The sequence below is a fragment of the Cebidichthys violaceus genome, unplaced genomic scaffold (assembly GCF_023349555.1).
Source record: "Cebidichthys violaceus isolate CVI_PGR_0920_01 unplaced genomic scaffold, fCebVio1.0.p SCAF_10, whole genome shotgun sequence".
In the NCBI taxonomy this organism is placed as follows: domain Eukaryota; kingdom Metazoa; phylum Chordata; class Actinopteri; order Perciformes; family Stichaeidae; genus Cebidichthys; species Cebidichthys violaceus.
Window position 1 is genome coordinate 2,033,394 of NW_027176263.1, and position 21,397 is coordinate 2,054,790.

Consider the following 21,397-nt stretch of genomic DNA (forward strand, 5'->3'; position numbering starts at 1 on the left):
GATTACTTGTATACCACTGTCATTTTTCATGTTTGAACATCAAACTTTTTATTTGGTGGATGTAATTTTGCAATTCATCTTCTCCATCTGAGAATGCAACTGAATCATTTTCACATCTCAGAAAAACACAACAGCATCCTCTGCCCCCTGGGCATTTTCACACCTCATCACAACATGTAACTTTGGCACTTTGGCTAAATATACATTTTCCAAGCTATTATTACTGTCCGTCATTCTGACAGGTGAAAGTATGTTGAGGAGACGAGAGCCACAGAAGGCAGGAAAAACGGTGTGAAAATGTAGACATGAGGGAATTCATGCCGTGAGACTGTCAGCCCTGTGGCTGTCTCTCTGTCCATCAAGCTATCTTTCTGTCTGTGTGTGTTTTTGTCTTCACGGCACCCCCTTGCTTTTTCGCGCCCCCATAACCAGATGAGATTTTCCATGGATTAACACCATTAATACATCCCCATTTTCACACTATCAAAGTTGACCCACTTTCTAGGAGAGAGCTTAAATGAGACATGTAAGGTAATCCTCTAACAAGGCTGTTCTCTGAATTGATTAATATCGTGCCCATAGATTGGGCTGTGTGTGTGGGTTTGTGGGTGTGTGCGGGTAAAAGCATGTGTGTGCATCAGAATGTGCCAATAATACAAACAGATAAATGATACCAATGATGGCTAATATTGGATATTTGCTGCAGCATAAAGTAGCAGCATACAGCGGCACAGCTCAACATCAACATATTAAGTAGAAATAATGTACAGTATGAATGAAAGTAACAATACTATTTAGAGGTTGTAGGACCATATGAGTTGAAGAAAAAGCACCTGTGAGAGTAGTAAAATACACCTTTAATTTATAATTTGGGTCAACAGCAAAATATGGAAAATAGACACATTTGCCACAGTTATTATGAAAAACAAAGTATGGGATTTAGGTAGATGCACCACATCTGCAATGAAGTAATTTGAAAGCAAGTGCTGTTACTCCAACAGGTGAATAAATTGGCAAGTGGAAAATGTGTTTTTTCTGTCCAGAATTGAGGCTGCAAAAAGTGGTGCAGAGGAAAAACACAATGCAGAAACCTTGGTTACATCCGCGGCTGTTGTGCTTGCCAGCTTGTCCGGGTGCTCCAGTGAACATGGGTGAAGTGGCGGTGTTCACAGAGGGGAAGCTACACAGAGACTTTGTCTTTGTTGCAGCCCTAGAAACTGCTGAGGACTAGTGCTTTGGGAGCGGTAGCATGAAGTCTGAGCATTACACTTTCTCGCTCCACAGTGAAGCTTTCTTGATAGATACTGCATCCGTTTTTACTAAAATATATAGTAATGTTAATGATAATGATGTGTTTTTTTAGACATAAAAATGAATTGTAACTATTGTACTGTATTTAGGTCTAGGTGCAAAACAAATAAGCCATCTGTTGCAATCTTGTTGCGTTTCCACAGACGAAGCCAGTGTAGCCGTCGGTGCTAGCTGTACTTGATTGCATATCATTTGACAAAAAGACGAAGCAGAGATGGATCTGAGCTGATGTTGATTGGCCAGATGTAAAATAATTCATCAATACTGTGTAGAAGACTTGGCATGAAAAAGGAACCAAACCACAGAAAAAGAACTGTGCCCTTTAAGTGCCCAAAAGCATTCGTCATCGTTTGAGCTGACGTCACTGAAGCTAAAGTTAGCTATTTAAATTTATCTGTGTCTATATGTTGGTGCTCACTGCCAACCATCCAACCTCATCGTAGCCTCCCATGTCAAAAAGGGCCTGGACATGTCACTGGCTGTGAGAAGCCAAGCGTGGCTCCTAGTTAGCAGTGAGGGGGGTCGGTGAAGGGTTCTGGCATTTGTTGGTTGCCTGAGACATTATTATTTGTAAAGGAGGTTTTTGCACAATGTTCAGGAAGAAGAATTTGTAGGAAAATCTTACATTATTGGATTATTTATAAATCACTAATATTTAATAAGATGTTGATGCAGTGGCATTGTAAAGCTCTAACTTTTATAAGCCGATATAAGCTTTTAATTTCATTGCGTAATGCTGTTGGTTTAATACTATAAGTTTATATTTCTGTATGTGCATGACAGTGATGATGGCCTCACTCCTCTTAGCTTTTCAATGTAGTGTTTAACTTGAATAATCTCTTATGGAGTATCACTCCAGCATAGATTCTTATGTATTTGGTTGCACAGCTCGAAAATCCAATGTGATCCTCTTGACATTCTGGCACTGCTGGTGTGAAATGTAAAACGGACAACTCTCTAAATACTTTCAGTGTTTTGTTTGGCCAGAAGTGAGTACTAGTCGGGTACTTAGTGGGTGGGAGCAAAGTGGAGGAGAGGAAGAGGAGAGGAGACAGGAGAAGAACGCAACAGAGCAGAACAGAGCGGAGAGATAAAAGCCTTACCTGAAAAAACACTGGGGATCTTGGTTAGAAAACTTTTCACTGTTCGGATGGGGATGCCATTTTTCTCATCCTGCATGCGTGCTATTACTTCCTCCATCTGGACAACACAGAGACAGTGGGGGAGAAGAGGAGGAAGGAGTGAGAGAGGTTTCATCAACTTGCATTTGTGGGTGAAGGTTGTGTGTGTGAGCAAGACGGAAAGCGATAAACGGATACAAACAGGTTCCTGTGTTGTTCAACCATGTCTCCAGAGAGGGAGAGGAGGAAGTTGGTGACTAACAATCACTGCTGTCAGATTTCTGCCTCTCCTTTGACGAATCTCTCTGATTTGTGTCATTCTTATTGAATTCTGCTACAGCTATCAGATTTCGGAGGTCTAGCAATGAAGTTTCTTGTTATGATCCATCGCAGCACATTTGTGTCCCGAAACAGCCACACATCCAAACTTTACAGAGCAGAGAAGAAAAACTCGTAAAGCCATTCAAAAGGCATTTCAAACAGGAACGCTTTGTGTTCGGCATTTACTGAGTTACAAACTTGAAACCAAAAGCTGCACCGAGGAACGACATGCACAGGCAAATAGACACACATGAAAAAACACACAAACATTTGCACACGCCACTGATGAGACAGAAATGCACTGGGAGTTTGTCTCAAGGGCCTGGCATAGCAACACAAGGCAGCCTCGTTTCCAAGAAAATACAGAAGGGAGCAAAGCCGAGAGTAGAGCATGGCCCTGATGCGTCAGTTGGATCGGAGGCCAAGAGATCTCCCCAAACTAACCCCTTGGTGTAAAAATATACACATGGAAAATATGTGCACAGAGTTCGACGGCCTGGCAACACACTAATATGTGCTACGCCAACAGGCACACATTAACAAACATACAGAATGTGTTGCTTCACATCCCTCCACCTGTAAAGGATTTTCTGCACTGAGAGATATTCATTGAGGATGGTCAGTTTCTGCCAAGGTTTGTCTATTCACCGACAAATACCACAACCAGCTAATGATAGATTTAAAAAGGCAGTCGAGGGCACGAGTTGTGATTTTCTTTTGATTATCTTAATCAATCAAATGTTTTTTTCAATAACACATTTTACATTTATAACCTCACAGTGAAGACAAACAACGAAAGGCGGAAATATGTCCAGTAAAGAGAGTATTCTAGGCATGATCTAAAAAGAGCAAAGTTAACTTTTTTCAAGTCGTAAAAAAGATTTCATTTTGGTGTTTTTTTCTACCAAAATTACAGTTGGCATACTTGACGATGGTGGACAAGCTACCAAGATTTAGAAGATGAAAATATAGCATGTTAAGCTTGATGCTTGCTGTAGTTTCACTATAAGATACAGTAAGAGAAGAGACAAATCCCTAATTGCAAGTAAATTCTCTGAATCAATCATCTGCTGAAATATGTCAAAAGCTGAGCACAGATCAAGACAGATGAAATTAAACATGTCAATAACAAAATCTTGAAATGAAGCTTGTTGTCTACAATCAAATATTACAATGAGTTGTTCTTTAGCATTAGTATCAGTTGCGGTGCAATTTACCTATTGGATTATAAGTAGTACTCTTTTTGGTAAAAAAAGAGGCTTCCTTTTTATCTGATTAAATCTAACATATAATCAATTGTAGCTTAGTGTGGTGTCTGTATATTGTGACTGTGCACTGCACTGAAGTGTTGCGTTTTTCTCACAGGTCTGGCTTCATGGATCAACCCCCTTAATTTAGTTTCATCTCCATCTTCCAATGACATAAAACACGACTTATCCGTGGAGCTCATCTGGGAAAGGTAACACAATTGGTTCTACTTGTACAAATGAAGATTTTGTGTGGGTGAAAATGATTTTCTGTGGACATATTGGCGAGAAAGGAACACTTCTGATGAAAAAGCTGTGTTTGATATGTAAATCATGTGTCTACTTTGGTTTGGCAGTTCATGAGCTAGAACTGAAGCATTGTGCTATAATGAAAGCTTGTAGCTAGTCAAATACCCTGGAGCTAAAAATCATCCCAGTTAGGGATTGGAGCTTAATTGACAATGATGGAGCTCAGGCAAATACTGCAACTAAAGAGCTGCTGGAGGACGATTGGAGGCCCTGCAAGACTGAGAGAGGGAGAAATGAAAAGAGAGAAAAAAGTACCCATTTTCAGATTATTTCAACTTGTTCCTTTAATCTTTTTCTCCAACGTCCTGCGTGAGGCAGGTCAGTAGATCTGCCTCTACAAAGTATTTCCTTGGAGGTTCACCACTGTGAATCAGGTGGGCGCTTATGGCGCTATAAAATTAGAGTTCTGAAAACAAGTTAAATTTCTTACGCAATTTCAAGACCTTAGTGGAAAAATCAATCCTAACTGCTTCTGGCAATGTCCTCCTCAAATTTTTGCTCGCATTTTGTTGTTTATTGGTGGATATTTCTTATTCCCACACATATCTGTATTGTTCCCTACTGATACCATTGTCACAGCAATGTTATACCAATGTCTTCACCAGCGGGAGTCTTAATGGACCACAATGCACTGCAGCCACAAAGATCATTTTTAATAAGGGGCACCGCTGCAATCATAGACGTTCACTGCTTTGTTAAAAGTCGTTCTGGGAAATGTAAGAAGTCACTGACTGAATTAATGCACGACAAGGCAGGTTGAAGGAAAAAGGGTGAATATTTCAAAGAGGCTTTTAATATTTGATCACAACACAATGGAAGCTGTTGAAGTTCAGAACATGTTGACATCCAACAGTTTAAGTATCAGAGGGTGAGGATTTTCTTTGGTGTTTCTCAACCAACACTAGTTAAAGTTAGAGGATAAGGGGTGATTCTAAAAATAAAGATGTGATTTTAATTCTAGTAAGAAACTCAACCGGGCCAAAATCAAACCATAAATACTATAAATACATCAATATAATTCAGGTGTTCAAAGCTGTAGCACCTGAAACTGTGCCACAGAAAAACAAAAATGAATAGTATTCAAGTGGCCTCCTTTTCATGTGTCGCATGCCTCATTCCGTTTGTTGTTTTTAAAGATATCTCTCTAAAATTAATTTTAATTGTGTTCAGCTCATCCCCCGTGGAATAAGCGTGCCTTATAAACGCCAACTTTCCCTCTGTATCTATGCCTCACTGTCTTTTTCTGAGCGTTAGCTGGCACTACGAGACACAGAGCACACAAGGACAACGGCACCAATGATCAATACCTCACACACCCTCTCCCGTCTCTGCAAACCCTCACCGCCTACACATGGTAAAATGCCACCAGCGTGAATATTCAGGATCTAAAGCTCTTGAAGTCGGGATGCTCTCTGGCTTCGTGTTGTGAGGAAGAGAGGAAAGTCGTTTCCCTCCAGAGAGAGTGAGAGAGAGCAAGAGTCTCTCTCTCTCTGTCTCTGTCTTCGTCCCCCACCCATCCACCCACCCAGAGCTGTCTGACTGCGTCTCTGCAGCCTCTTAACAGATAAGAGTGAGTGTTTTGGCTGCACAGTGTGAATCATTGAATAATGATGGCACAGGACTCAGTACATATGAAGTGACTAACAAAAGCTCCAGATATAAGCACATACTGAGCTTTAGCACACGGCTCCGAGCACTTCAAAGACTATCACTGGGGGCACTCAGGGTGCAATCAGAATGCTCTGAAGCACCATTTGGAGCAAAAAAACATTTCAAACTAGGTTCTTAAATCAATGCTGGCATGTTGGATTTCTTTTTAGCTGTTGTTAAGTGCACCACAAGTCCCTTATTTGATGGGCTGTTTCTAAGAAAAGCAAGCCGATAAAAGGATTGGTTATTAGAAAGCTTCTATCTTGAGCACATCAGAGAGGTGGGAGGTTTTTAGGAGGACATTTCTGCAATTTTATTGTGTGTTCACAGACAGCTCATTTGAAAGTGACCTTTATCAGTTACCTGGGCAAAGAAAAAAAGGAGGTTAGAAAATAGGTTGTTTTTCTGCCTTGGTAATGATGGTGTTAGGCTGAAATGTGGTTACGTCCATGTGGATCAGTGTTGTAAGGCGTGAACCAAGTAAATAGAATTTGTAAGAAAAGGCAAAAAAGGAACATGGTTTGGCCTAGAGATTTCTGAGAACTTGGCTCTGAGAGCTTTTGGTTACTTAGGGTTCAATGACTGCGGTGTGTATACGGGCTGAGTGCTATAGCAGATGATTAGGCGGCTTGAAGCAGGCTGTTCTCATTGACTACGCTTCGGCGATGATGCCGTCGGTAGGGACGTTGTTATAAGCTGTAACAGCCGTATTAGCACAGTGCAGAGCGGCGGCCATGAGCTAAAAAGTGGGGCAACTGTACAACTAAGAAATAACTTTTTGTAAGACATCATACGAACAGTTGTAGGATATGTTGCTTGATATGCTGTAAACTACTATGATCATACGATTTTAAGCTACTACATGTCAACCATAGAGCATCCATTTGTTGAGTGTGTTGCACAACCCACGGGTTGTATTAAATCGTTTTCTTCCTTAACAAATGATGCTATCCTTCTCTGGTGTTGACCTAGATTAAAGTGACGGGGAAAAATCCTCAGTACTTGATGAGCTCAATCTTATTTTTCAAACAGCTTTAATTAGATCATAATTACCTACATACGCTTTAAATCCCTGAAGACAGATGAGTGTTTATTAGAGACTGAGGGACCCATCAACATTCATTAACAAATAGAAACTTAGAAGCATGCACTATAGTTCCCATACTGCAAAGGTGAGCGTATCCTCAATTACAATTTCTAAAATGAATCTACATCTGGTCTTTCTTAGACAGCAGCATGTCTCATCATTCAATTGGAAACTTATCTAGAGTTCATTCCAGTTTCTCTGCCTGTGCAAATGTAAAAACCTCACAGATGTGCTGCTGAGGAAATTAAAAGCTCTGCTTTTCTTTTTCTTCTCCTTCCTCTCTCGCTTCTCCCTCATCCCCCCTGTCTCTTGGTCTCATTGCCTGAGCTGCGATGGGTGAATGTTACTGCATCAGACGTTCTGGGGAGAGTGGTATTACCTTGACAGTGTTATCTGAGGATAAGTATGTCGACATGAGGAGAACAGATATTATCCCCAACTCTGCATCACACAAATATGCACTCGCATCCACACACACACACACACACACACACACACACACACACACACACACAGCACAGCACAGATATTCCCTTTATGACATGAGACACTGAACACACAACGATTACCAGTAACATTGCAGGCAGAACATATATAGTCTGACAGAATTCAGAGACGCACACACACACACACACACACACTCTCACACACAAAGACATATATTATGAAAGCTTATGTAGCCAGAAGGTGGGGATTATTATATTTTAAAAAGTGCAGCATCAAAATAGGTGAGCAACTCAGCTCAAGTCTGGCTGCCTTAGGCGTTGCGAGGGCTGCCTGAAGAGAACCTGTGGCTATATAGCTTGACAGCTCGACTAGATAAAACAGTCTGTGCAGTTGCTTGATCTCATTTCCTTCTGAACCGCAGTGTTTGGCTCCGTGAACGAGGCAGGACCTGCGGTGGAGGCTGAGAGATAATATTTCACATTTTCTTTTGCCCTCAAACACCGGCAGTGGTTTACCTAAAAACACAATATGCATTCCCGATTCCAGTTCAATTACTTTTAATAGGATCAAAACTATTTGAACACAAACACTTAAAGGTGTACATTACCGCTGCATGAAAGCACAGTGATGGGTTTTGTTACCACATATGAGACACACATGTCTTCTGGACTGGCTGGCACAGAGCAAATCCGAAAGCACAACCTTCATTCTTCATGGTCTTAAAAATTTCCAGTGCAGATATTGTAAAATGTATTATTTTGTCTGGTATGAGGTTCCCTCCCTTACCTTCTATATCTGTATACAATGTGATGCTGTTCCTCTCCAGTGGTGACCTAGATAGACTTGAGGAGGAGAAATCTCAATACTTGATGAACTCAAATACCTTTTTCAAACAGCCTTATTAGATTATCACATCTTATATATGCTCTAAAATCTCTAAAGACAGAGCTAGTTATTTCTCTCTGTGTCTCTCTCTCTCTCTTTCTTTCTTTCTTTCTTTCTCTCTTCCTTTCTGTCTCTCTCTCTCTCTCTCTCTCTCTCTCTCTCTCTTTCTTTCTTTCTCTCTTCCTTTCTGTTTCTCTCTCTCTCTCGCTCTCTCTCTCTCTCTCTCTCTCTCGCTCTCTCTCTCTCTCTCTCTCTCTTTCTTTCTCTACTTATTTAAACAAACTTGACCAAACAAAATACTACCAAACACACAGCCAATATGCTGACCAAAGGCATTCTGTAATGGCCTTTGTGAGACGAGAGCACTTTGCACGGCCATTATGGAGCTTTTAAATTGACCACAAAGCTTTTTTTTAATCAATCGCATACAGTACGGCATTAACAAAACATCCCCAAAACACAAAGTGAAACAAAATCCACACATCTATTTTAATCATTAAAGCAAAATAAATGTACATCACTGCAGTGTCAGACAAATCAATCAGTAATATTGCTTATGTGTAACATTTTAATAATTCCCCATAATTTTACATAAACACAAATGTGCTCACAGAAATTATGCTGGATATGCTATTCAGGCCAAAGTAATGATCAATAAAATAACCAAATTATGACAATGCACACATTTGGTATGGATTATGTTAATACTGTATATGCAGGATATTAAGTCTCTACATCCGTGAAAAAAAATCGAATCAAAAATTTTGTGTAATAATTGGGAATATAATGGTATTCCTTAATATAACCTGTAGCACACTAATGTGTTGTCAGAATGACCACTTTGCCTGTCAGATATAGAAGAAAATACTTTCTGTGCAAAAATAAAAAATAAAAAAGAGCTATAATGAATAGATCATAAACCTCCAACAACAGCTGGGTGGCACAAGATTATTTTAGATATAACACCTATTGAATATTTGACATACAGGTCTAAATGTGTGATTAAGGTATTCTATTAGATTTGGTCCCTGTTAGGATATATTGGTACCACACTGGCAGCTTTTTTATGTATATTATTTCATATTTATTAGTTGTTGATGTGTGACATGGCCTCCCCTTTTTTGTTCTTGCTTGCTTTGTTGGTTTTGTTGGTTTACCTTTTGTATTTGTTTGTTCTCATCTGTATATTTGCTTGTCTGTGATTATGAGGCTGAATGGAAAATACAAAACTATGACGCAGTCTTTGATGGGGATGTGTACTTTTTCTGTAGATCTGTTGGCTCCTTTTGTGCTTGTATTTACATAAACAAGTTCAATTAAGATATTGACCATATAATATATACTAGAAAAATACAGCACATACTGTTACAGCACCTAACAACTGCAATTGTGTGCATGACTGGGAAGTGTCCGATTAAAAAAACAAAAGAACATATTAGCTCAACTATCACAAACAAAACGCTGTTACATTGCCAGCTAAATTCAAACAAAGTTAGTCAGACACTTCAGCCTGCACCTGTGCAGCACTGCACCACTTGGGCATTCAAAATAAAATTACCCTGCAGAAAGGTGGGGGGAGTTATTGAGCTCATGCTGACAAGGTTGATGAATAGATGCCATGAATCTTAAGTCTCCGAGTTACCACAGCAACACCGTCTGCGACCACTATCACAAGGACATCTTTGGCAGCTCGCCATCGCTCATTCATAAGCAAAAGAAAGAAGGTGGTTGTGGGGGGTGCATGAGGGGGACAGTATGGAGATGAAGAGAAAGATAGATATTGTCTATAGGGGGAGGCATCATTGTGTCCTCTACCCATTACATATGGTTTACCTTGATATCAAAAGTATACTTTGTTAATGTTATGTTGTGTAGATAAGGTATGTGGTACATTATAGTAATATTTTTGTTGGTATGGTTCCACAATATTATTGTAGGCTGCAGGCAGCAGAATGGAGTTTTATTATTATTACCCCAGTACTTGTTATTTCATGATCACTTGCAAAAATATTAATATTATTGTAGATGTGTGATATTTAAGTTGCCCACTCACGTCTTTGCCTTGGGATATTTTTAAGTCCTACTTGTTGTGTGAGTGAAGAAAGAGAAGTTGTTTTTTGTATTGCCGTGTTTGTGTTGGTTTTTCTAAGACAAACTGCTGCCCACTTATCAATAGGATTCCGACTAACAATTATGTTCATTATCGATTAATCTCCCAATTATTTTTTCAATTGTTTGGCCAAGAAAATGGTCAAGGAAACATCTACAGATTCGATTCACACCTACTTAAAACAGAGAAAGCAGCAAATCTTCACGTTTGAGAAACTGGACTCAGCAAATATTTGCTATTTTTACTTGGCTAATAACTTTCATGCCGTAATAGCTCATCAAAATAGTGGGCGATTCATTTCCTGTCAATGGACAAGTTGATTCATTGATAAAAGTCTAACTGTTTCAGTGCTACTTATCACCCACAGGCCAGAGGGACTGGAGTATGTTCAAAATAAAGAAGTCAGGGTTATTTAGCTGTAAAGACTCATGCGATTCTAAATAAGGAGGCAACAGCTGGTCATGCTCTGTTTGCTTTGCTTGCCTCTCATTTTACATGAACTATCCTGATTAATGATCCATCCTATTTTAAATGAATTTCTCTGTCCCCGTCTTGAGTTTCTTCCTTTATACTTATAGCTGCATATTTTGCATTTTCATTGTCCCCTTGGCACTCTATTTACCTAACCCTTCACTTCTCATGGGTGTGCTGAGGCTTTCGGATGTCGAACGAGAACGGACAACAGTCTGTTTCACAGCAGGCCAGGATCCTAGGACATGAGGAACAGATGCCAAGGTGACAACACTGACTGGACAGAAGGCAATTACTCTATCCAAACTGAACGTGTATTTCTATACGCTGCGATTCAGATTCTGCCAACCAGTGATTAGCCATTTAACAACATCTGCAGTTTGGTGCTTCATAAACCTTGCTTTCGGTTGCATTCATCAATACTCTTCTGTCTCTGTGTACACAATCAAGCTCCATTGAGCCAATCCGTCAAATGGAGCATCTGTTTCTTCGGATGTCACTTCGCTGTTTCACACTTCAGGATGTTTTCTCACTCTGAACATTTGTTCCCTCTGTCGTCCTTATTCTTCATTATATGTCATTTGTAATAAGATCGCATCCCTGAAGGTACAGTATTAACAAACCTAGGGATACTTCTCTATTTGCAGCTTGCGACTTCTTCTTCCCAGTCCATAAAGATCCATGAATTTTTTAGATTATAATTATTCCTCTTTGACGCCTCCTCTCTCGCCTCACGCCTAATATCATTAATGCGTTTTATAATATATCAGTTGGTGATATACTGCTTTGCGATTATTGCCATAATGGAAGACTGTGATTAGAAAAATCGGATGCCATTGTTAAACACTGTTGGGCATAAGCAAGCTCAGATGGACAGTGCCGGACAGATGGCTTTCTTACTACAGACTTTCGTCTATTTGGATGATCACAAATGGATGTTGTCAACCATGATGCCTGCTCAGCTTTGAAATGCTCCTCTAGGTGTGACTGAGAGCCTTTTAATGCTTGATCTGATTTGGCCTGAGTTGCTAATGGATGAAAGAGAGACTGATGTTTGCAGGCAAACAAGATCTCTGATTTGACGTGTGGTGTTATTGACTTAAGGTTACCAGAGGGGCATGTTGTGTTGTTTAATGCGTGCTTAAATATAGCAGTATCTTTTTGTTCAAGGCTGAAAGCATAATAATGTGAATAATGCATTAGATTTGAACTAAATCAAATTGACTTGAATCAAACTGAATTCTGGATTGTGCCATGCTGTTAAAGGTGCCCCGTGTCACGCACCAAAACGCATATGATGTCTGACAAACGTATTGAAAGCATTTTCCTCCTCATGAAGCATTTATAAAGTCAATTTTTTAAAGTATTTTATACCCAGAATATTTTGTATCTACGTTTGCTCGCTAGCAGTCTTCTCCTTCCCTGACTTTGCTGGGGCATTGCAGCATATCTTCACGTGTTACCACCACCTGTACACCAGTGGAAAAGTGTGAAACCATTGTTTGGACTGTAGATTGCGTCACTGACACCGACAATACCAAACGCACTCCGAATTCACACAGCAAATATCCAGGTGTGCAGAGGGGAGAAAGAAGCAGGGTTTGAACTTCTCTTTCAAGCTCTCCTTTGATTTTTCACACATTTGCTTCTATCACTTTTTGTAAGTACAACCGAGCGCAACACCATAAATACGTTCAAGGAATGAATATCTAAAAGTGTGCATGGTTATCCCAATTTATATGAGTCATTGCATCTTGTCCCTTTATATGACAGACGGCTTTTCACGCGACCTTCGTGTGTGGCTTTACCAAAAAAGCTATTATCACTTTGTCACCTTTACTCTCATATCTTAACTCTATTACTGTTATCCTGCTGTAGCATTGCAGACTCCTTTTTAAGATTAATAAAATATAGATCTAATAAACTTAATAAAGTCTCACTAGACTTCATCTCTTATGCTCAGTTTTTGCTGAAAGATTTCAGCCAAGACTTATATTATCAAGAACAAACAGCACAACATTTATGAAAGGTCACTTCTTACCCCATCAACAAATATTTAAACATGGTGCTGAAGCCATACAGTGAGCTAAATGTTGGAGCTGCATGACGTACGTCTTGTCTGTGATTTATACAGAGACTAATTTTAGCGGATGGTCCGTATATTTCCAGGCTGAAAATCAGAAGAAAAGAACAATCACAGCCCTGTGAGTGGTGCCTTTGTCTAACCAGGTGTAGGAAAGGTTCATGTGGATGTCTGAGTGAAAGGGAGAACCATGGGTCATCTGTGGCACATCCTTTTTGATGTCTGTCTCAAGCAAATTCAACCACAGACCACACTAAGCAAAGTGAAAATCTGCTTTATCTTGGCGGGCTAATAATTAGCAGTATTTGCTCTATTCTTTTCATCATTACAGTATCCTTCCAGGAAACTTCAGTACTGTAATCTAGGCATTTTTCTGTAGAATAATCCCTCTCTCTTTACACCCCCAACATCATTATAAGTCTTTCACGATGTATTATGTGGTTGGCAGCGCATAATCTTCTCCATCATTCCCTTGCTGGAAGTCTAATAATCAAAACTCACTGTTAAAGCATTCCTGTGCAAAACAAGAATAAGCAGCAGTTGCAGTATTGTCATCTGGTTTGATGGACAGATGGTATTATCACTATTCCATTTAGAAAGCTTTCCAGATGGTTGCCAACAGATACTTGCATACACAATTCCCTTCTTCACGGGACTTTCATCAACTCCCACAGCTTTTTTAGAACACACAGCCTCCCCAGAGAATCATCGTCCCCGGCGTACGGCTGCAGAAGGATGTTCAATATTTCCCCTGACTCCACAACATCTCCTTTCCCAAGGGAAAAAAAGGGAAAGAGACAAGCATTGAATCATGGATGAGAGGTAGTCAGCCAGCTATGCCTGCTCCCTGGAAGAAGAAAAAAAACACTGGCATTTATCCTCGTTTGACATTGCTGCGGCTAATGCAGTTCTTGTTCCAAATTTGCCAGCCGGTAGGTTTCTGCCATCTCATGCTTTATGCAACAACAGCACATTTTAGAGAATCATACAATTCCCGGAGGATATAGTGTTATGTTCCAATGCAAATTAAAGCTCTATGTGATTACTTTTTCATTGAAGAACATTAACATTTCATTTTTACCATCATAGCAGTTCACTCAGGAACTGGATTTACTGTTAACTTTTGGCTTGACATCAGACCCTTCAGAACGTCTTACACTGATCTACTGAATGGTATACTGGTGCAAAATTGTAGCTCTAAACAGAAAGTGCTGTCCTCTATTTCCTTTATGTGTTGTTGTTTTTTTTTTATAATTGAAAGAAGTAGAAAAGAATGTTGGTGCGGTTTTGCATGTATTTCACAACCCACTGTGATCTGCAAGTATCAGGCTTCTTTATTGTCAAGTAGACTTTCCGCAGTGACTTTCCGTCCAGGATGGTGCTATGGTGTTAAGAACTTTGACACTGATATTTCCACTGTTAGCTCTATAATATATATATATATATATATATATATATATATATATATATAAATGTATCTGACAAGTTAAGTCAAAAATTATTATTCACATCACAGCTCTACTAATCAGCAATATGCAGTATCAAGCAGCAAAATAATTCCCTCAGAATGAATATCAGACTTATGTTGATCAGGTGTTGATCAGAAATACGACTCCAAATAAATGCAAGTGTCACTGAACATGTGAATAAGCAACTGTTTGCTAACATGTTTACCACATTTTCTATAAAGGTTAGGCGCTGCCCCCAAAAAATCAACAAATACTGCTTTATATTGAATCCCGTTATCCTAAAATATTTATATATTTGTTTAATCTCCTGTATCTTGATTTTGTGCAGGGTTTATCTTGTAGTGTTATATATTTTGAAATCGGTGTACTAGCAGCTGCGGTAACAGAAAGTGGACTGACAACTAAAGTAGTCGCAGCCCAAGTAATAGACTCATAATATGAGTAGTAGCGTTTGTATTGGTGGGCAGCAGTAACAATAGGGACAGTAAGTGGTGGCACTCTAATTATGTGTGGGAAAAGATCTACTATAAATCTGCTTGTACTTTAATTTGACGCGTAACAAATATAATAGTGTGCTTTTTCTGATGCAGGTGACCCAAGGCACATGTATCCCACGCTCACACACACACACTCATTCGTCCTGTATTACCTCCGTTTTCATTGTTGTCTTTGTTGTCTGTAATAATCTCATCACTAGCAGTTTCTTGTTCATGTTGGAGTAGCACTCCTGAGGCTGGACCTTCTTCACTTTTTTGTCTCTAGCTGACTCTGTTTTCTAGACACAGATTTTTGCCTATTTCTAAATCCACTATGATCTGATGTTCCTGGCTGGTGGTGGGATAATGTTCCTAGGGCAAGGCCTCTCTCGCGCGCTCTCACTCTCATCTCCTTGGTGGGCGGGCAGTGGGCGCGATGACTAAGCCAAGGTTGGCCATGTGCGAGAACATAATCCACTGAAAGCCAATATCCCTCCTGCCCACCTACCGTGATTTCATCACTCAAACAGCATGCAATCATAAATTAGTAGATAAAGTAAAAAGAAAGCTCAGATAAATTGGCAAAAATAGAACTTAATATTTAAATACTAATGCTTGCTAAAAGAATGGCGGCAGGAGTATATGCAGACACTTAAAAAAAAACATGCTATCATCTATTTATCAGCCATGCACAGACAATTACAATGAAACAATCATAAAAGACACTTATTCGTGATTAGCAGACACAAAGGAGATTTGTACTTAGGAGCTTTTAATCATCATGCTTTCATTTTTGGTGGTTAAACTGTGCCGTCCGGACATGGAAATAATGTAGTGTTAAATGAAATCACCCCTATAGTTAATCCTTCATCAAGGCAAGCCTGTTAGCAGTTTCCAAACTGTCTGCCATTGCACTTCAGGAGTCTTATCATTGGGCACCAGAGAGCATGTTTACTTGGACCAAACAGAGAGACGAGGATGAGAGGAAAACAAAGGGAGATCCAGGGAGGGATGCTGGGTGTGGAAACGGATGAACTGGGAATAAAAAATAATGGGAGGATGCAGTCTATTTTTAGGTTCAGAAAACATGAGAGGGAGGGGTCCTCACTCCTCTCTCCATCCCTTCATTTCCCACATTCCTCCTTGGCACGTGCAACAGGACGGCTCCGTGTGCCCTGAATACCAATAAGAGAGAAGCAGCTGGATACTGGCAGGCTGACATTCTTCTGCCTTCTCCTGTCTGCAGAACCGAGACAAGACGAGGACTGGGTATCTGACAGGACATGCACACTTCAGAGGACACAGCAGTCCGGATAGACAACAAACCGATAAGGGCAGACTGTTTGACACAAGTGACACTTGAACTACGGAGGAATAAAGATGATGGACGATAGGCTTTGTTGAAGCTCTCAAAACGTCTGTCACTTGTGGAGTGATTCAGACAGTCATCAGGTAGAATAGCATGGGGATTTTACTGATTCGTAGATGGACACCAGGCAAAATTAAAACTTAATCACTGCTACGGTTGTTCCATACGATTTAGAGCCACTGGGAAAAGTAAATTGCCTCAATCCATGCAGTCATTCAGGACATGATATCTATTTGCAAAACTTCAAATCATGTGCATCCATGCTCACCCTGACATATCCATTCCCACCTGCTCCAATACCAGCTCTTCCATTTACACACAGGGCGCCGTTGACAGGCAAGGGAAGCCAATATCAACAAATCAAATCAGTCCATTGCAAGGAATAGAGACCTGTCCTACCACATCCTAATGCATTGTTAAACCTGACCTTGTCTTTTTTCATTCTGCTCAAGCTTAGATCACATATCTTTTGTCAAGCAAAGGCAGCAAGAAAGAAGAGGCAACGCTGCCAATATACATGTCCAGGAGATCGGTGGAGGGGCTTTATTGGCAGATGCGAAACACTGTTAACAATGCCCAGCCTCTAATTTACAGGCTGAGCAGAGATGAGATAGAGGGCCTGATCTAATTAAAATTGTAAGTGTAGTGTCAAAAAGAGTAAAGTACATTAGTATTAGCATCAAAATGTCCATGAAAAGCACCTTAATATCCTATTTCTGTAGATCTTCTGTGTTTTTAATTAATGTAGTTATAAGTGAAAGGTGTTGGTAAAAGATGCATTAGTTCAGCCACTATACTGCAGGCAATGGGAAAAGAGATATTAAAATATTGTATTATGTAAAAGTAGGAATACTACAATGTAAATATCCTCTGTTACAATTGAAAGTCCTGCATTCAAAATCCTACTCAAAATTAGAATTAGAATATACTTAATTTTCCGAACATAAAAGTATTCACTATGGAGAATGGCCCACTTAAAAATCATATATATCAAATCACTGAATTATGATGAGTGATGCATTCAAATGTACATCACTTTAATGTGGCAGCTGGTAAATAAAATAGAATAGAATATATATTGTCATTGTCCACCAGGGGAAAAATCTGTCTTCAGCTAACTACACACAAGAAACAACAACATAAAAAGTAGACAAGCAGTTACTAAATCAAACACATAGACAGAGTCATATGACACATTAAAACAGTTAATATCAGTGTACGTGTCTTCAATCCTCTCAGTCATTTTACTGAGTTGAGAATATTGGCGGTACTAAGTCGCCAAAGGGACTCTAAAGCTCCTCCCGGAGCTCAAGAACTCAAACTGGCTGAAGAGAGGACGGGAGCTATCTGCCAGTACACTCCTCGCTTTCTGCCTCTTCCTCTCTGTAAAAAAATTAAGTCAAGGGCTTTTTGGGATGCAAACCATTTTGCTTGCCATTTCTAGAAAGTTTATTCTTAGGTCTACGGTTTAGATGACTTTATTAGGCAGGAAATACTCTCAATAGCTTTGTTCACTAGTTTTAAAATGGAGCTAATTGTATTTATGCACTGCTGGTGTTTTGAAGTGGATCTGTATGAGGTGCATATGTGTAGTCGGTATATAACTTACAGTGGATGACGGTCGGCACACCCCCAGTTTGGTGAAACAGACAGGAGTACCAGCACAGAGCAAAGCAATGTACTGCTGTGGACGGGGCCATCTAAAAGTAAGGCTAACCTAAAAAATGTTTTGAATATTTTCCAACAGGGAATTGAACTGAAAGTAAAAGTTATGTAAGCTATCTTCAAAGCCACTCCATTAACAAAAACAGTATGGATAAGGTTCACTTTCATTCCAGTAATCGGAAAATATTCTAAATATAACGTGCACAGAAATGGATATTTACTTTTTCAGGTGGGTCTCTGTTTAACATAGTGAAGATACATTTTGCTGCTTCCACCATCCACAGCAATACATTACTTTGCTCCCATGCTGGTAGTCTCTCCTGTCTGTTTCTCCAAACAGGGGTTTTTGCCAACCGTTATCTTCTGTCGGAAATACACTGACTATGCATATGTACCCAATAAAACCCCACTTCAAAACACCTGAACTATCCCTTTAATCCATAATAGTATATCATAATATAATAGTTGAGTTAAATGTTTTATTAATAATCTAAATCTACAAGTAATTTAATACATTTAGTGGATTAAAAAGTATAATATTTGCCTCTGAGATGTAACATTAGTGGAGTAGAAAAAAGTAACAGAAAATAGAAAGTATCTCAGAATTGAACTTAAGTACAGTACTTCCTCGTTACTTTCCATCACTGCCTGCAGGTTGCCGTGGACTGAGCAGAACATCTTAAAAGTGTGTGTGTCTGCACTGAAATAAAGAAACAGACATACACACACTCATGTTCGTTGTGAGCTGAGGGTGAGCTGGACACGTTGTTGAAGTGTTTAAGATAATAGCATTTGACAGACTGCTGGTGTGGTTGTCATGGGGATTCCAACAGAGCAGCCATCACAGTGGAAACAGAACGGACGGCAGGAGAAAGCACAACCACTCCAGACAGGAATCTCTCAATTAGCTGATCAGTGATGAGACACAATATATATATATAATATAACTAGGAGCGTTTGAGAACCAAGATGACTAGAATACCGCTTACCAAGATAAGGAGTTCTGCTGAAAGTAGTGGTTTTGAATTAGATATTGGCCATATTATGCCTAAAAACAGCACGTACTGCATCATTTTATAAGTAAACTTTAAACAAGACGAGGGCTTTGTCCAAAATCACTCCATACTTTCTATGTAGTGCACTACATTTACTGTCCCCCCTCTGGGGAACAAGACTATCTCTACAAAATGTCAACATCCATAGAGTCTAGCATGGCTAAAAACATCTCCGATCATTACCAAATCTATTTTCAAGAATATTGTTTATTATCATGCATTTCCATTGGCTTATTGCCAATTGGCTACATCAGAATAGCTGTGAATAATCATCTTGTTTACATTGCTGCCTGGACAAGAAAGACTTTGACTTAATTTGATGAGGCCAAAAGTCTTCTATGCAAATCCTAATTTGCCATCTCATATTTTACAACTGACATAATTCTGCCAGTGACACACTCCAAATATTAAAATACATGGAAATAATATAGGCTGCTTTGTATTTTTCATTCAGATTAGCAAGCTAAGCTAATTAAACTCTACATTTCTAGCATTATTTCTTACCTCCCTGTATTTATATTAGGATGCAACCTCCGGGTCTGAAAAGTGAAGCCAATGTGGAAGTGCCTTAAATTTGCATTCTTACTAATAGCCAGCAGGGGGCGACTGCTCTTGTTGCAAGAAGAAGTCTGATTGTGGAGAAGTCTATGAGAAAATTACCCTTCTTCTCACTTGATTTATTACCTCAGCAAACATTGTGAACATGAGTTTATGGTCTCACTCGCTAGTTTCAAGTCTTCTTCAATACAGAATGATGTTCATTTAGTAAGAAAGCCAAGATGACGACGGCCAAAATGCCAAACTTATACTAATTAGTGATGTCACTGTGACCACCTCCACTTAGATACAATCTATGATTTAAATATGACATAAATCTCTCAACCATATAATAGTACAATTAATGGGTATGATTTAAAGTTTGTTGAAGCAGACACTTACATATATAGCCAAGATATTTAGGAAACTCACACCCCAGCTGCATACATTTTGTTTGCTGCTGCCTTATTTTGCTGCATTTTAGCACAGAAAATGCACAAGAAGAGAAAAAAGCAGTAGCCGATTGAGTCAAGATGGCGCCCGGGGTTTATAGACTACGCTGTACTGTGGATGGCTGTGCTTGCTAAGCTGAACTAATGGTTGTGAAGCTGTGAGGCTCAGTGGGCTGCAGGTAGAAGCTGCTCAACACACTGCAACCTGCAAGCTAAGAGTGCGTGTGTTTGTGTCTGTCTGCCACAGTGATGTGTTGCGAAGTGCACGATTTCAGACAAAGGTGTGTCTCAGTCTGTTTGGCAAATGAAGATTATGGCTCAAAACGTATGAAAATGTACCCTTTGGAACAATTGCTGTTTGACTTTTATTATTTTGCTGGTATTGGATTTGCGCATTGGCACTCAGTCATGGCAGGCTAATCACTGAGACGTGATTGCTTTTTGGAGAATGACTCCTCATTGTTGAGAGCGGCACTGAGCTGCAGGGGGACAATCAGGGCAGCACTCTCAGTTACAGTTACAGTCAATTTGGATGGAAAATGCCACAGTCCATAGTTATTTGTTTAGACAGAGTTCCCAATGAAGCTATGAGTCACGAGTGAATCATTTCACACAGGAGGAGAGATGACTATGCTCCGGCAGGGTGTAAATACATTCCTCTCCTTTTCTCTGTGCGAGGATAAAAGCTAACTGGAGAGGCATGGGCTCTGACTAGGACTCTGATGACTTCAAAAAGAGGCGTGAGAGGAGGGGACAGACAGACAGAGGTGGATGGATGTCTCACAGGTAAGAAACCACTCACTGGAGGGGGGGTAGAAAGAGAGTGAGAGTGCACATGTGCGTCAGGGTGAGTGAGAGAGAGAGACAAAGAGACAAACTTAGTGTGATATTGCAGATATATGACAAACATCAAAGACCTGAAACGAAAAAAAGGGCATGAGAGTGGGCGGGGGGGGGGGGGGGGGGATAAAAGAGATAAAAATGAAAAGGGCAAAGTGTGAACACCAGCACGAGAGACAGACAGTGAGGGAAACTGTGATGAAAAAAGTCTGAAGTCCAGACTTAAAAGTCTGAAGTCCAGACTTGAGACGGAGACAGAGACAGAATGAGAGAGGGAGAGAAAGACAGACTGACAGAGAGAGACACAGAAAGTTGCCAAAATATACTACAGAGGAGGGAGGTAATGCATGAAATACTCTCCGGAGAAGATGATAAGATTTCTTATTTCTATTTACTCTTGAAAGCTCTTGACGTGCAAATATGACTTTAGCTTTGGCACTGATTTGAGATGAAATATACAAGGGTTGTTTTGGAGAACGGCATTCCTCCAAT

The 21,397-nt window shown here is 39.8% G+C and overlaps 1 protein-coding gene across 1 annotated transcript in view; it reads right to left on the reverse strand.

Annotated features, from left to right (window-relative positions):
- rgs7a (regulator of G protein signaling 7a) overlaps nucleotides 1-21,397 on the reverse strand; it is a 53,000-nt gene that overhangs the window by 19,032 nt on the left and 12,571 nt on the right. The window contains exon 3 of the mRNA XM_068720088.1: nucleotides 2,415-2,511. Within this exon, the coding sequence (XP_068576189.1) occupies nucleotides 2,415-2,511 (97 nt within the window). The remainder of the gene's footprint in view (nucleotides 1-2,414; nucleotides 2,512-21,397) is intronic.